This window comes from Chelmon rostratus, chromosome 8 (assembly GCF_017976325.1).
Source record: "Chelmon rostratus isolate fCheRos1 chromosome 8, fCheRos1.pri, whole genome shotgun sequence".
NCBI classification, from domain to species: domain Eukaryota; kingdom Metazoa; phylum Chordata; class Actinopteri; order Chaetodontiformes; family Chaetodontidae; genus Chelmon; species Chelmon rostratus.
The window spans coordinates 13,711,478-13,727,450 of NC_055665.1; the positions used below are offsets into that span (position 1 = coordinate 13,711,478).

The 15,973-nt window shown below is 40.4% G+C and overlaps 1 protein-coding gene across 1 annotated transcript; it reads left to right on the top strand.

The window, feature by feature from the left end:
* The first annotated feature begins 1,476 nt into the window (after window positions 1–1,476).
* LOC121610804 (DENN domain-containing protein 3-like) lies at window positions 1,477–15,737 on the top strand. The gene is made up of 27 exons (XM_041943089.1): window positions 1,477–1,560; window positions 2,545–2,734; window positions 2,914–2,997; window positions 3,573–3,688; window positions 4,347–4,471; window positions 4,822–4,933; window positions 5,108–5,227; window positions 5,321–5,419; window positions 5,895–6,014; window positions 6,506–6,621; window positions 6,800–6,955; window positions 7,038–7,134; window positions 7,273–7,376; window positions 7,761–7,945; window positions 8,070–8,229; window positions 8,437–8,632; window positions 8,757–8,925; window positions 9,995–10,254; window positions 10,342–10,512; window positions 10,993–11,122; window positions 11,317–11,424; window positions 12,526–12,665; window positions 13,631–13,791; window positions 13,914–14,050; window positions 14,334–14,452; window positions 14,794–14,931; window positions 15,519–15,737. Exons 1-27 carry the CDS (start codon window positions 1,477–1,479, stop codon window positions 15,735–15,737), a joined length of 3,816 nt encoding a protein of 1,271 aa, XP_041799023.1.
* Window positions 15,738–15,973: the final 236 nt, after the last annotated feature.

The following is a 15,973-nucleotide window of genomic DNA, read 5'->3' on the forward strand; positions in this document are numbered from 1 at the left end:
AGCTCACTGTATTTCCTAGAAAAAAATATTTTGTGCTCCTCAGCCTAAAACAAAAAAGCACATGTTTAAAGGAAAGTTAAAGGAAAGACAGCTATTTTAAGGTGGACTTGATGTTAAAATTTCATTCATGCAGCCCATTCATTGTGGCGCAGTTACAAGTAATTTTCTCTACATTTTTGTGTTTATGTGTCCATCCTTTAGACCAAAGAAACAGAGGGAATGTGATTTAAAAGTATTTGTCCTCACTGTGGTGACTCAACCGTTAAAAAATAAATAAAAATGAAGAAGACAAAAAGAGAACAGCAGGCTGTAGAAGGAAAAAGAGCTGCAAAGATGGGACGTAGTGTCTGTCCTTTATCTCAGTATGTGGATGTGCAGTGAAATACACTAATTTAATGATGAGTAAATATGTGTCCTGCCCCACATATCTAACATTTTTACTAACACATCATATAGATTACATTCAGATACACTGTCCAGAATATCCACACTGATCTTTTTAATCATTGACTGATTTATGACTCGCTTGACTACTTTGTAAGTGTTTGCACTTTGGACAGCATTTACTGGGAGAGCTAATTGATTCAGTGATTTTCTGATTTGATATGAGAATAAACAGGGCTCATACTCTGTCTTTTCCCTCCGCCAAGGTTCTGGACATTGTGGATAAATTTCCTGACATAATAAAATCCCCCCCGAGACTGATAACATCATTACCCACGTAGGTATGAACAACAAGAATTACAGAGTTTCTGAAATGTGACTTTTTGAATTTTTTAGCACTGTAAAACGGTCCCACTGTAGTGTTTTCATCTGCCACCTGTGGCCAAGGAACGGGGGCGTTTCACATTTTTGGGGAATTTTTTTTAAGTGCAGCCGGTCTGCTCCAAAGAGCAGACTTAAACATAGCTGGCACAATTATGCTCTTTGCTAACCTCACATATGGCATACACCATGCTACTTCACCTACCAACTGTCCCAACTGCCGACCTGTGCTTACTGACCAGTCCGTCAGAGAGTGATGTCCCCCCAGGTCCTAGTCTCTATCATCTTTGTTCAACTTTTGGCAGTAGTACGTTCTAGTGGACTGGAACCCTCTGTTGGCATTTTAAATATCCCAGTCAAGATTAGCAGCAGGAAGTTTAGTGCAAGGCCTACAAGATCTGTGTTTTCAGAAGTTGTTATTGATGAGAATACTGGCAGTGTTAATGTGCTGCAATAACCACTCCGTCATGTTTTGATTGATAGATGCTATTCAGCTGATAGATGCTATATCATGCAGAAAGATGAAAATGAGAGAACTATATCAACTCTAATCTGTATCTCTTCATGTGTATCTTTGTCACTCTGTGGCTACTTTTCGTCCTCTCTTTGACTGACCTCTCTGTTGCTGTCAGTGGTTGTGGTCCAGCGGGTCTGTGTTTACCCTCTTCCCAGTTCTGCTGGTCCAGCTGTATCCCTGGCCTGATGTCAGTGATGGCGGACCATCTGCCTCCTGTTCTGCTGGAAGCCTGTGTGGTGGTAGGGGCATCGCAAGACAAACTTAGGGAGGTCTACCAGGTATTTGTCCCCAAATGCACCCTGACCGTCCATTTTGTTGGACTGTCATCCTGCTAAGATTAGAGTCAAGGATGAACTGTGACAAAACACATTTTTTGCCGTAACTCAAGAATTCATACACTAATTATGATCAAATTTTACAGAAATGTGTCATTGGCTAAAATGATGAAGTGATGACATTTTAGAGGTCAACTTCACTATAACCTCATAATGTCCTGCAAAAATCCTGATTGGAGCACATTTAGTTTTGATGATATTAAGCTTCAGGTGATTGTTGTTGCACCATGTGACAAAGCTCTCTCGAAGTCCTCTGTACCCCTCTGTGAAAATAGCCTCTAAGTGAAGACAGCATGTTTCTCACTGGAATCATACAATCATACAATAAAGTGATTACTTCCATTTCGACAAAAAAAAAATGCACTTCATACCTTTTATTAAATTTCTTCAAGGCTGCACTTCATTTATAAGTGTAGACAGACATGGATGTGAACTATAACTTGTCTTAGTGGAAGTAAACAATCACGAGGTGGTAATTCTATATATAATATATATATTCTATATATATATTATATGAGGTTAATTTCAGTTTTGCTACTATTGACATGATTTGTGAGCTTTATTGTGAGTACAAGGAATACCAGTAAACCCCATGTTTTATTACCTTTATCTTTTTATTAACCAAGCTATTAATCTCCATTTTTTTTTCAAGGAAGATTTGGCCAAGAAGCTGCATCAATGCAAACTTTAAGAATGCCCAAAGTAATGTTAAGCAAACTAAAATATCTATTCTGTCTTTCCAACCGTCAGTGTTGAATCAAGACAAAACGCCCAAAAATATTATTAAAAATAAAAAGCTGCATATCCATCAACGGTGTTTATTTCTCCGTAGGAATCTGCTCACTATACATTATGCCTTACATGTATCAACAAATTATTATATGAATAGAGGTTCAGCCAATCCTTCCCCTTCTGTCTCACACTCAGGCCATTAACAATAATGGGACTCCAGAGCACCTCCTGTTGGAGCCGGAGGTACTGCATGTCCTGGCGCCTCCTTTTGTCACCAGATCGCAAGCTGAGAGCGAAGTAGTGAGGTCACATGGGAAAAGGCAGCGTTCCTTTCTCAGGAAAAAGAGGGAACAACCTCATTCAGCTGCAGCAACTCCCAGCCAAGGTCGGGTACCTGCTTGACTGCTCTGGTGCTTTTATCCATACACTTCTGTGGAGCTACAGACATGTTGTTTCCTCAAGGTTTCTGAATTGTCCCTGGATTAATTTTACCCATGTTATCATTGATGATTTGTGTATATTTGTTTTATGTTATTTTAACTCTTAATGTTTTTGCAGATGGAGGAGCAGACAGAAGAGGAGGAAGTGAAGATGTCATTGTTCCTAAAGACATTGACCTCATGGCCTTACCTCAACTCTGCTTCCCAGGTATTTGTAATTCTGTCACATTCACAGTCACACACTCACACACACAGGCACACACACACACACACACACGCACACACACACACACACACACATACACAATCGTGACAAGTCTCCATTGAGACAAAGTTTAACGCTGCTATCAGGTACAACAGGTATGCTATGATCACATCATTATAATATTGATATTTCGACATTAGTTGTAATATTTTCTGTAATAATTTGATGGTAATAAATGTGTTGCAGTCGTTTCCTGGTCTTAAATATAGTGTTATAGTGCACCTTTTATGTTTTTTATTCAACTGACTGACTGGGGATTGTGACATGAACACTGAACACCTCCACATTAAGATAAGTCTTTAAAAAATTCAGACTAATTCAGTGTGAATATTTTCTGTGAGCCCTAAAATAATCATCATAATTTAATTACTGAGAAATTTGGTTCAAAAAAGGAGATACTTGATTTTTTTACATGCATATTGTAAAGCCATAAAGTACTGCAAAATTGACATCTTGAAATTGAAGTGCATCATGCCTACATCTTAACATGTTTTGATATTGTTTTTCTTTTTTAACAGGTGGCCTCCAAGTATCCAAAGAACAGAAAGATGAACAGTTCCACTTCCTGGTTTTTACTGATGTCTTTGGCAACAAGACCCATGGAGTAGTAATGCAGTGTTACCATCCAATACTGGTACACAATATTCATAGTCATACTTCACACACAATAAACCTTAATCCCTGCTCCTTTTTACTGCTATAATGCAAAAGGATCTCTAACCTAATGCAGATAAAAAGTAATTTAAGATTCGGTGGCCTAAATTGCTGAAACTCAACCAATTAGAATGCATAAATAAAGGGCCATGCCTAAATCAGAAATAGCCATGGTTGGGATGGTTTCTTTAAAAATGTATTCCAGTACAATTACTAATTACTTGTTTAAATATGTAGTCAGTATCTTGAGCCATTTATCACAGTGTTAAACTAATGTAACTTCATTACTTAACATTATTTTGGATTACCTCAATACTAAATAAGAGAGAGAATGATATTGCATATGTTGTTATATGTATTATGTTATGTGTGAATGCATACTTAGATTAGCAGTAATTATGTGCATTTAAATGTACTTTATTAAATATGTTGCTCACACTCAAACTTCAAGTAAATGTCAGTTTACATAAGTAAATTGACGCTTGTGTTTTTTCCCAGCATCACCACTTACAGTCCCGAATAATGTAATACTATTCCATGCAGTGCCTTACTCTACAAGCCTGTTAATAATATGCCCAGACTGAAAAGGTACACAGACCTCATCTTAGGTGTCCACTATCTTGCCTGTGTTTTTACAGGAAGGGAGATCTTCCTTCCAGAACGGCGCTGGGTCCCTCAAGTTTTCTAAACTTTTCTTTGCCTACAGTTTCTGTGTCATATCCAAGTATCCTTACTTCACTGCTCTCAAAGACTGTCTTTCATGGTGAGAAACGCTGGACTGAGCAGAACTGCTTCCTTATTAAATTGGTTTTGCTTTACCATATAACATGAATCATAGAGTTTTGCTTTGTCCAAGTAGAGTTTAGCTGGATTCGATGTTAATGAGTGCTAAGACATACAGAAGCTAACAGCACCGCTGCTTCATCTTTAAGAGTTGCTGTAAAACATTTTGACTTGTAACGTAATCAAAACAGTTTTTATCACAGGTTTTGCAGTCATTGTTGCACTTAATTGTTTGCACTAATTACTGTATTAAGAATAATTTCTTCTTGTGTCTTTCTTGTACTTCTCCTTCTCTCTCAATCTCTTTGTCCGTTTCTTTGTCTTTGTTAGTCTGTTAATCAAGCTGAAAACTTGCCATTTATCAGACATGGAGGAGAAAGTGAAAGAGTTTGCAGCCAAACTGGCTCTGGTGCCTATCCCCCCTCCCGGACAGCTACATTTGGTGTGTGTGTGTGTCTGTGTGTATGTATGTTTATTTTGCTGATATAACACACTGCCATAGGTAGTGGTGGAATACTGTTACATGAGTGTACATATATCCATTTTCACTGCCTTCTTTGACTGTGATGACAGAAGATAGAACAACACAAACTGGAACGCTGTGTGTGTTTTGCAGATGTTTACCTTGCATCCTCTGACCATTGTATTACCATCCAGAGAAGACAAAGACCAACCAGCTGTAGACTTAGACCTCCATCTGCCTTTCTTCTGCTTCAGGCCACAGCAACTACTGCAGGTACTACACACACCTCTTGTGTTCATGAAACAGGAGGACAATCGCATAAACTCTCATATGTCTTTGTCCTTATTTCTGTCCCTGTTTCTTTAGGTGCTGTCTTGTCTACTGCAGGAACAGCGGGTGGTGTTATTTTCTGCTGATTGGGCCAGACTCACACTGGTTGCAGAAAGCTTGTTGCTTTTTCTGCAGGTGGGTTGAAAACATCTGCAAAGGGCACCATAGTGTTAAATGTTGATTGTTATTGAATTTAACTCTTAGCTGTGATATTAGAAGTACTTTTATCAAGTTCCTGTTGTTTTATTTAAGTAAGATGCAATCCTTGATGAATCCTTGCTACATGGTTGTTTACGTGAGGATTATGACAGGTCATCAGTTGAAAGGCTTGGAACAGGGACTTCCTGTCGATATTCAAGAAAATAAAAGCCATTTCGCAAAAATGTGCATTGTTGGATGTTGAAACTGAATGTAAATTGTGACAAAAGTTGTAGCACAATATAGTAATTATTACTTATTATATAGACTTGCTATTAAATTTGTTTTAAAGAACAATTTAAGAACAGCCTTGCATAGAAACATTTAAAAGTGTTGAATCCTCCACAATCCTTCATCAAGCCATCCATCCTTTAATGTTTTGACTTTGTCCCTCCATGCCTCTTTTCTCCAGCCTCTGTCCTGGCAGCAGCCATATGTTCCTGTCCTGGCCAGAGGCATGCTGGACTTCCTCATGGCTCCTACTGCCTTCCTCATGGGCTGCCATCTCAGCCATTTTGAAGAGGTTACTGCTGTGAGTCCATGATCTTCTAAATTAGTTAAAATGGGCTGCATGGTGAATGTACATTAAACCCATTAACAGTACATCGCATTTTCATCCATAATATTCTTCTGTGATTGTGAAATGATGATGAAAAGAGTGAGTGAGAGGGACAGGACAGTGTCCAGCCTTGTGCTTCAGGCTTGGTTGGTTGGAATGGTTTTTTTCTGTCTCTGGCCACAGAAAATAGGCATTTATTATTAATGCATCTAACAAAATCTATAATTAAGAAGGTTATCTCAACAAGTTTAAATACAGTGTGAGATACAGTTCTAAGTGAATATCTTGTTGGCTGTGTTCAGCGATTTTTACTTAATTTCCCAAGATCACAGAAGTAGTATTAAATAATGTGTTTTTTGTTTGTTAAATACTGTCATATACACTATTTGTTTAATTCAGAAGCTTAGCAATTAGCAGACAAGGAGAAGAAAGATTTATTTTATTTATGATCTTCCTCCATCCAGGAAACAGATGATCTGATCCTCATCAACATTGATAATGGTAGTGTTTCCACTTCTTGTTCTGAGACTGTTGACCTACCAGAGATTCCCCCGGCTGCTGCAGACTGCTTCACACAGAGGTGCTCACTATAATGCCAAGAATAAAAAAAACTACAGCTAATTTGTAATAGTACAATACAGAAAGACAAACAACAGACTTTTAAAAAAACTGCACATGGATTTTCGACTGCAGATGTAAGCTTTTCTTTGCAAGAGTACATTTGTGTTTGTTTATACAGTATGAGTGTGTTTTTGCAGGTGTCTGTCCCTGAACATACATTTTGACCTGTATCAGTGCCACCGTGCAAGATGTGCTGACATCAGGGAGCAGCAGGCACAGAGAAGAGCGTGGCAACGCAGCCTCAACCACGACATCCAGAGGATCACACTGGAACTGATTGTCAACATATTCAGGTTCTGTGTTTTCTTAGATATCTAATGGGATGGTTTTCTAAAGAATGTATTTTGTTAATATGTATGTGTATGTATATAACAGGGATGTTGGCAGTCATCTGAACTATGAGCATAGAGTGTTTAACAGTAAAGAGTTCCTGAAAACCAGAGAGCCAGCTGAACAGCTTTTTTACAAAAAGGTAAATACTAAGTTGGTAAACAGTTGATATTTTTCTGTTATTTTATAACTTGAAATAGGACAAATTAGTTGACATCTCTTAGCAGACATGGGTGGCTTGGCTAGGTGCTCATCTTCAATTAACGTGGCCATGTTGCAGGTGTTGGAGACACACATGTTCCATTCATTCCTCAAGGATCGTCTCAACAGGAAAATGGACAACTTTGCTCGAATGGAACTTGGGACTCGCTCTGAGATGCAGAAGTGAGTTAGAAACCTGTTTTTAAAAGCTTCAAATCAAATGATAACATTCATGAAGTTCACCTCTTGATCTGTGTGTACTCTTGTTGATCTACAGGTTGTACAAAATCTTAGAAATTTATTGCAGCACTGTTGTATTAGTTTTAGCTATGTGGACCAGGAAAATATATCCCGAAAATGCATAGAGTTTCATTTAGGGACATGCATGAACACATGCATACCTGATCACATTGCAGGTACACCGACTAAGTGAGTTTACTGGGCCAGTTAAACAGTTTATATGTTTATGCCAAACAACTGACAACATTTTCAAGTCTGCAGCCGAGGCAAGGTATTAAATGACCAGTGCAATCTCCATCTGCATGTTTTTTATCATGTGTCGTCTAGGATGAAGGCTGTGGTTGAGGTCTATAGACCCACCATGCAGGAGATTCAAGCCCGGCGAAAGAGCTCTATTACGGAGAGCAGGCTGAGTAAGAGACTGGGGATGAGCCTTCCAAACCTCGGAGACGACCAAACTATCAACTTCCAAAGAAACTCACTACTGACCAGGATCATCATACCTGACCCCGGTGGGACTGGAGAGGCAGATCAGAGGCACATGCTGTCAAGATATAGATGAAATACCTGGGAAAGATAAAACTTGTCACTTTCTCTTCCCTTTTGCCTTTTCCTCCCTCTCTCTTTGTCTACTAGCACTCAGAACTGCTCCTAAGCCGGTAAAGGTGTTCAAACTTCCAGACTTCCCAGCCTCTCTGTCCATTCACTCTGTCCAAAGTTATTACAGTGAGCTGATCCAGCAGCTTGGCAAGGCCATCTTCTCTGTCCAAAGCGAGAATCGTACTCTGCTGGCGAGGTATTCTGCTTTTATTATTCCTGAGGCTCCTCTTTGTATCTTTTCTGGAACATCCCTGTCATTCATCTTCATCATTTCAATCAAGTTGTGATGTTCAGTTTTCTCTCACCCATTCTTCTTCTTCTTGATCTTTATTCCACAAAAACAATTTACTAGTACTGTTCTTGATTCCAAATGCTAAATAAATGAATCATTTTCCCTCTCTAGATTCTTTTTCTTGCGTGGTTTCGTCAACGCATTGTGTTGCCGGCGGCTGGATGCTCTGTGCGATTTCCAGAACCTCTACAAGACAGACACCGCCATCTTCCCCACACAGCTGGTCACATGGCTTGTGGACTCACTGCACCTAGATGAAAGACAAGCAGCCGACAGACGACCCGAACTCAAGAGACTCATCTTCAAGGTCAGTCAGTTTGCACGATCCTCATTCCCGCCTTGTAGAAGTGGCGGTTGGAGTTTTTGTTGTTTGATGATGTGGTCAAAAAAAGGACGATGGATTTGATCTTGTCTTTTTTTCCATCTGTTAGGTGAAGGCGGAGAACAAGAAGCCTTTGGTGCAGCCAGATGACCATGTCAAGAGGTTTGAGCTGCCACAAAAGCATCTGCAACAGGAGGAGTTTGTGCGTTGCGTCCAGGAGTGCGGGATTGTTAAAGATGTTGCGACCATAAACCGTTTGTTTGATGCTCTCACTGATGGTAAGTGTGGACAGGAAGTCTGATGCGTGTAGTCTAGAAAGACAGACGTACAAATGCTGTAGTGTTGATTAGATGAGCTGGTGGACTCAGAAGTGACTATTAGTCATTATTTTCTTCACCAGCATTACATGAAAGGATTTTGAATCGATTTCATCGGTTCTTGCTGACATGTTGGAACCAAGCAGCCGCCAGATGATCTGTTACACTCCTTTAGTGTTCTGTAAGCATAACGTACAGTCTGTACAGCACATTCCCTCTCACACAGAGACTGTAAAATGAACCCTGCCACAAATAAAAGCAAAGCCAGTAAAGTAAAGGGAACAAATACTGTGAATTATATTTTCACCAACTGACCGGACGAGGACTATTAAATCTTGGATCACTTACCATTTTGGTTAGAATCAGTGTTAAATTAATATTTTCTTAAGATAAATAAAAAAACTATGTTCCTTAAAATGATATAATGAAATAAAATTTGCCTCCTTTAGACTTTTGGAGTTGTTTTTAGAATTGTTTTCTGATTTATTTATTTTTATAGGCAGGTTTTAGTATTGATGAGTTCATCAAAACTGCACTAATCAACATGTTTGCATTAACAATGGATCAAATGATAATATGTAACGAGAAAGGGACAGAATTATCAGCCAACTGTGCAGTTTCCCTCAGCCTAATGAGCGTTTTAAAGTCTGTTCTTTTGGTTTTAAAAACATCTGTGCTGTTTTGGTTCTCTCTCGTCAGTCTCATCACTGTCATTTTCGAATGCACCAGACAGCTGTTTCACTGAGAAAGCTCTAAGAAGAAGTCAAATGGAAGAAGAAAGAGACAAAACTGTAGCGGCCAAACAACAGGAAGAATGGCTTGTAATTGTCGTGTCAGACACTCATTTAGTCACGCGAATAAGGCTGAATGTGGAACTAATTTGATCTATTTGTGTCAGTGAGTTTATGTGCATGTTTTCAGCCTGTATTTGCACATTTGTCACCCTTAGTGTGTCAATGAGTCTTTGTCTTGAGTGTTTTTTCTGCTTGTACAGTACCTAGTTGCATTTCTCTCTCTCTCTATGTCCTAGGCCAGACAAATCAGGTGGACCCCAAACTCTTCAGAGACTTCTACACCTTCTGGAAGGAGACAGAGGCCGAGGCACAAGACGTCAACTTACCATCTGAGGTCATAGACCATCTCGACAATAATGAGTGCGTCTACAAGTTGTCGTCGTATGTCAAAACCTCCCACGGTGTCGGTAAAATTGCCATGACGCAGAAACGTCTGTTCTTACTTACTGAGGGAAGACCGGGCTTCCTGGAAATCACAAAGTTCAGAGACATACAGGTCAAGTGTCTTAAATCCCTTTCCTCTCAATCATTTTTTCTTTGGAGTCTTAATTCATCAACAAATAACTCCCCCATCTTTGTGCAGGAGGTGAAGATCGCCTCAGCCTCCTTTCTGCTTGTTCGTATCCCTTCCCTTCGCATCCAGACCTCCGGCAGGCCTGAGGTGTTTGAGGCCAACCTGAAGACAGAGACTGAACTCTGGAACCTTGTGGTGAAAGAGATGTGGGCTGGACGCGAGATGGCTGACCAACACAAGGTACAACAGAGTCTGCTGAGAGATCCTGAAATATTTTGGTCAGCCAGGCCACATTTACCCTCAGTACAACAAAAAAGGATGTGACGTCATGGGTGGCAAGTATTGAGCCTCGCAGTCAAACTGTATACGGTCTCAGACAGTGATGCAGCAGTTTGTAGTGTGTAAGTGTTGCGTCACACAGAGCAAAACAATGCTTTTTACACCAGTCATCTTGAGATTTCAACAATAGTAAACTCACTTTGATAGAGCCAACCAGAGCTCACATTCGACCAGTGCCAAGAATTTGTCAGTTAAATAGGATTTAAATACAGTGAATGAGTGACAGAGGGCTTTGCAGAGACTGGTGAAAGTGTGACCTCACTATCACTCTTCTAGTGGGCTTGGCTGCTGCTGCTGACAGTGCACAGTATACAGGGTTGTAAATGTGAATATTTATGTGTTTTTTTCAATAAACATATAGTTAATTTATTTTGTCTTTAGGATCCTCAGTACATGACTCAGGCTCTGACCAACGTCCTGTTGATGGATGCTGTCATGGGCTGCCTGCAGACCCAGAGGTCCATAGTTGCTGCCTCAAAGCTGGCCTACTTTGACAAGATCAAACATGAAGGTCTGGGGTCACTCTTGCGCTGCACTTTTTGCTCCTGTTCTTTTTTCTTTCTTTTCACAAACAAAATTTTACTTGTACTGCACTAATTCTGTTTCTCTCTCTCTCTCTCTCTCCCTCCCATGTCTCTCTTTATACCCTTTTTCATTCACATCCTCTTTCACATTCATTCATTCTTTCTGTTTATCTCTGATCAGTGCCCATGATGGTCCCTAAAACTACCTCAGAGACTCTAAAACACAAGATCAACCCATCACTGGGCCTGGCTGAACCTCAGACTGTACACATGCTGCTATACACACCAGGTAGTGTGTGGAACACTCCACGGAGTGTGTGATTACATGTTCAGAACTGCTCATTTTGAATGCCCTAGTTTTACACAGTATGTCTCCTTGTTGTCATCTCGTTAATTTTAACTGTCTTTTACAGTTCAGAACACAAAAGAAGTTTCTTTGTAGTGATAATCAGTTTATGTGTTCTGTGTTCGCACACTGAAGCCCTCTCTGAGCGCAGACATCATCGTGTGTGTCACATTTTTTTGTACACTTTGTTCTCTTTGTTTAGTTTGCTGTATAGCTGTGTGTGTGCTGTACACTGGTTGTTGAAGTCACATGACACCCGCTGTGAAAAAGTGTTAAGCTGTTCTAGTGAGCGACTCCGGTCAGATGGGACAAAAGGGACAAAAATATTTCCAGCATTTTTTCTTGCATCCATAAATATCATCATGTTTCTGTGCATGAATTTGCATGGAAGTATCAAAACTGTGAATGAGGCTTGTTTCCCAGCTTGACTGGTTAGAGTCTTTAGGTTTATGTGTGTCAGCATGAGGACCTAATATTTAAATGCATCTGCAAGCGTGTTTGCATGTGTACACTTTCTAAATGTTTGTATGGCAACAGATGCTCCAGTGAAAACCCCTCCTCATAACTGATAAGTCTTAAGTTGTGCTGCTTATTTGCTGAATAGCTGTTCTGTTAGTCTCTTATTTGTTTACACTGTGACAGAAAACCAAACATTTGAGGAGACTCTGATTTTAAGTCACTGAAGTAAATTCAACAGATTAACAAGATTTTAAAAAGTGACACAAGTTAGAGGCAAAAAAAAGATGTATGCTAGTGTAGCGAGTGTGTATTAATTTTATTTATTTACAATCTAACTCCAATATTTGAACTCTGTCTGGAAAAATATAAAATTCTAATTAAGTGTCAACTGTGTAATTTTTACTCTTTCTGTGTATTCATTGCCATTGCCTCTGAAGATGTATGAGTGCTGTGGTTCTGTCTGTGAGAAACAGTGGCCGGTGGTGGATGTTATTTTCACGGTGGTGGTGTTCCCACACACTAAGCCACCATCCTGCTGAGCTGTATGTTTTTTACTGCGTACTGTCGCTTTCTCTCTTCTTCCAGGTCAGTTGACTTGCAGTGACTCAGCGGGTGAGATGAACGCCAAGCTGTGGGTGGCTCTCAGCGGAGGTAAAGTGGTTGTGTTTGATGCAGCTAGCTGGTCCATGCTGCAGGACTGCGTCCAGGCTGGAGAGTCGCAGCTGGTGAGAGCAGACATGCTGTTGTCTGTTGCTAGGAGTAACATTTATTTGGAGAAGAACTTAGTTGAAGAGTAATGTTAATTTTGTCAGCTGGAGAATGTAGCTCTGCAGAAGGTCTCTGGTCTAGTGGTCTTGATAGTATCAGTTTAAGGAATACGTCCTGATTCGTTTTGATGCCGAATCAAATGAAATTCATTTTGATGATAATGTGAAGGACAAAGAAACATTTTAATGTCACCAAATGCATGCCAGTTATTTAAGTTTTGTAGTTAGCTGCTCAGGTGTCAGGTGCGTGAAAATAAGCTGTTGTTTATGACTGCAAGGCGTATGGCTTTTAGCCTGTTCACTAGTATTAGTTAGCTCCTACTGCTGCTTTAAATAAACTTGCAATCCAGCTGAAACATTAGTGTTTCCCATACAGTTCGCCCCGCTACAGTTTGAAGTCGGCATCCCCCCAAGTCTTTAGGTCAAAGTCCCCAGATGTCTTGGGGAGTAGTACTGCATGTGTCAATGTATAAAGCCTTTTGTGGCTCCAGAGGGAGCTGCACAGTGTTATCCTCAAGTGATGTCACTTGGGGCTGAAAGCTGAAGCTCAAGGCTGCTTTAGCCGCTACTAGCATAACACAATTAATTCTTCAACTGAACTATCTACTGTTCAAATGTAATAATAAAAATAAAAATAATATATATATAGTGTTTTAACTTAATATATTTCTAAAATTCTTCCCAGTAATAATTTCATTGCATCTCTTTCTGTAGATGTTGTTACAATTAGCATGTTCAAGAAATAATTTTAACCATAGTTAATGGAAACAAGTGCAAATACTGTGCTGTACCTATATACTGTGTATTTACAGATGCACCCTATATACGTAATACTGTTAAATATACAGTTTTTTAATCTGTTATCCTACCGATTTCTAAGGAATGTCAAACTGAGACCCCATGTCACGTCTTCTTTTGCTTAGAACTGCATGGTGGGATTGATCCAGGAGCAGGTGTGGATTGGCTCTCAGGACTCGGTCATCTACATCATTGACACTCACAGCATGTCCTGCAACAAACAGCTGACTGAACACAGATGTGAAGTGACTGGACTCACAATGGACACCAAAGATGAGCACAACAGGTAGAGACATGATTATCTCCAGTTCAGGTGTCAGTTTGATCAGGTTAAACATTAAAAAGCAGTCATATAAAGGCGAGTCTAAATGTGTCAAAGGACACACTGCAGCAAACTGTCTTTCTCAGTCAGCAGACATACTCCTGCAGCTGTGATGGGACTATCCTGCAGTGGGACTCGGCCAGTCTCAAAGTGAAGCGTCAGTTCTACCTCAGCTGTGATCGTCTCTCCTCCATACAGATCCACGATGGCACACTGTGGTGCTGTAAGTGCGCACAAATCCCTTCATTCTCTACTCTTAAACAGTTGATTTGCTAATTTCTTCCACATACCAACACTCAAATACTAAACCACAGTGGCATTTCTCGCTCTCCAGTGAGAGCCTTTTTGCTGCTGACTGGCTGAATGTACCCAATCGTCTGTGTATCCCAGTTACCCTCGTTTTATAGTGTAACTGAACATGCCTAACTCACCCAATAGCATCTGCACATTAAATGACCCTGATAATGATTTGTTGAACAGAAGTGTGTTTGTGTGTCTGTGTGCAGGTTGTGGTGACAGCATTGTGGAACTGAAAAAGAACGGGACACCACAAAGAAGGATGGGACTTCCCGATGACCTATGGAGCACGCTCAGTAGCTTCAGCAGCTTCATTGTCATCCCAGAGGTGACTTTGCAATCATCAACTAATGTGTCAATTAAGCAAGCTGGCAGCCATTTGGTGGTTTAACAAGTCAGTCATTCGGTCTGCTGTTTGATCAGATCTGGCAGTCAATTAGTAAATGTAACAATAATGCAAGCCAGCAGGACATTAAAAGGGCAAAAAAAAATGCTCCCCTGACTTTGGTATCTAGACAGTTATAATATGGCTGGAACAAAGAGTCAGTGCAACCACTGAAACTGAGACTTTCAGGTGTTTACTGACAACTTTCCCCAGCAGTCAGATATCCTGCCACAACCATAGTATGATTTCTTTGGTTCAGCCCAGTTTTTGCGTGTTTGTTCCAGCGGGGTCAGTTGTGGACAGGCTGTGCAGACTCTGGGGAGCTGTGTCTGTGGCACACCAACAACCACAGACGTCCATCCAAGAGAATCTCCCTGCCTGGCAGTTCTGGAGTCACCTGCATGATTCGAGTCAAGGACCAGGTGATACATGAGTGCTAACTTGTTTGTACATGTAATGTGTGTTCAACACTTTCAGTTGCATGGTGATACACATGTGGTTTATGGGAACACAAAGCAGGCATTGTTTATTGAGGAAGCAAAGTAGTAGGGATGTAACGATATATAAAAACTTGTGATATTGCGATATAAATACGGCTCGATGCTGCCGTGGAACTGCGATGCCGTCTACTGTAACGTTACATGGTTTTTTTACTCCCTCTCCTTGTTGAAAATTGTATTGTTTCTGTTTGAACAGCAGAGGGCGCAATCATAGTAGTTGAATAGAAAGGCTCCAGACATCCTATGTGTGCAAGCCAATTGTTACTAAAAATAAACCTATTTTTATTCTATTATATGAAAGAAGGAAAGCAGAAGCACTTTAAGTTAAAACAAATGTTATATGAATAAAAAATGCAGTATACTTGAAACTATAGCTGTGCTTTGTCACCTGTAATTTAAGTGGTCATGAATTTTTAGGTGAATTGTGTAACTCTCGTGGAACCTGGTTTCCTTTTCTTTGCCCCGCCTCTTCACTCATCACGATGTCCTTAATGCTGCTCCCACCTCAGATCTGGGTTGGCTGTCGAGGCCGGAGCAGTGTCGCAGGTCAGTGTGACGGTCAGCTGAGAAGTCAGGTGTTGGTGATGGACCCAGAGAGCCACACTGTGTCCAAGGAGCTGCAGGCCCACTCGGACAGCATCCAGACGCTCTGCTCTGCTGAGGATCGCTACGTCATGAGTGGCTCTGCACGGCGTGATGGCAAGATCGCCATCTGGAAAGTTGAGTAGAGAACACAGACGCAGAAAACACAAGTGAAGTGAGAGAGGAGCATGTGGAGAGAAGAAGGAACTTTTGGTTATTTGGCTGTGGCAAAAAGATCATCATGTTGGAGGTTGAGTAGAGGAAGGTTGGAAACAGGTGGACGACGTGGTGAAGAGTGAAAATGAATAGAGGTGCAGAGGCATCTTTTTGGAGCCATATTTCAGTATTCTTAAAATCACAAAATGTTAAAGATGACATTTTG

What these genes read in the sequence shown, in the direction of transcription:
- LOC121610804 (XM_041943089.1), top strand. Translation starts at nt 1,477, where the DNA reads ATGGCGGACCATCTGCCTCCTGTTCTGCTGGAAGCCTGTGTGGTGGTA. An exon ending in AGTGTTACCATCCAATACTG is followed by an intron (nt 3,689 to 4,346) that starts GTACACAATATT and finishes GTGTTTTTACAG; the next exon opens with GAAGGGAGATCTTCCTTCCA. An exon ending in TGACAAGATCAAACATGAAG is followed by an intron (nt 11,123 to 11,316) that starts GTCTGGGGTCAC and finishes ATCTCTGATCAG; the next exon opens with TGCCCATGATGGTCCCTAAA.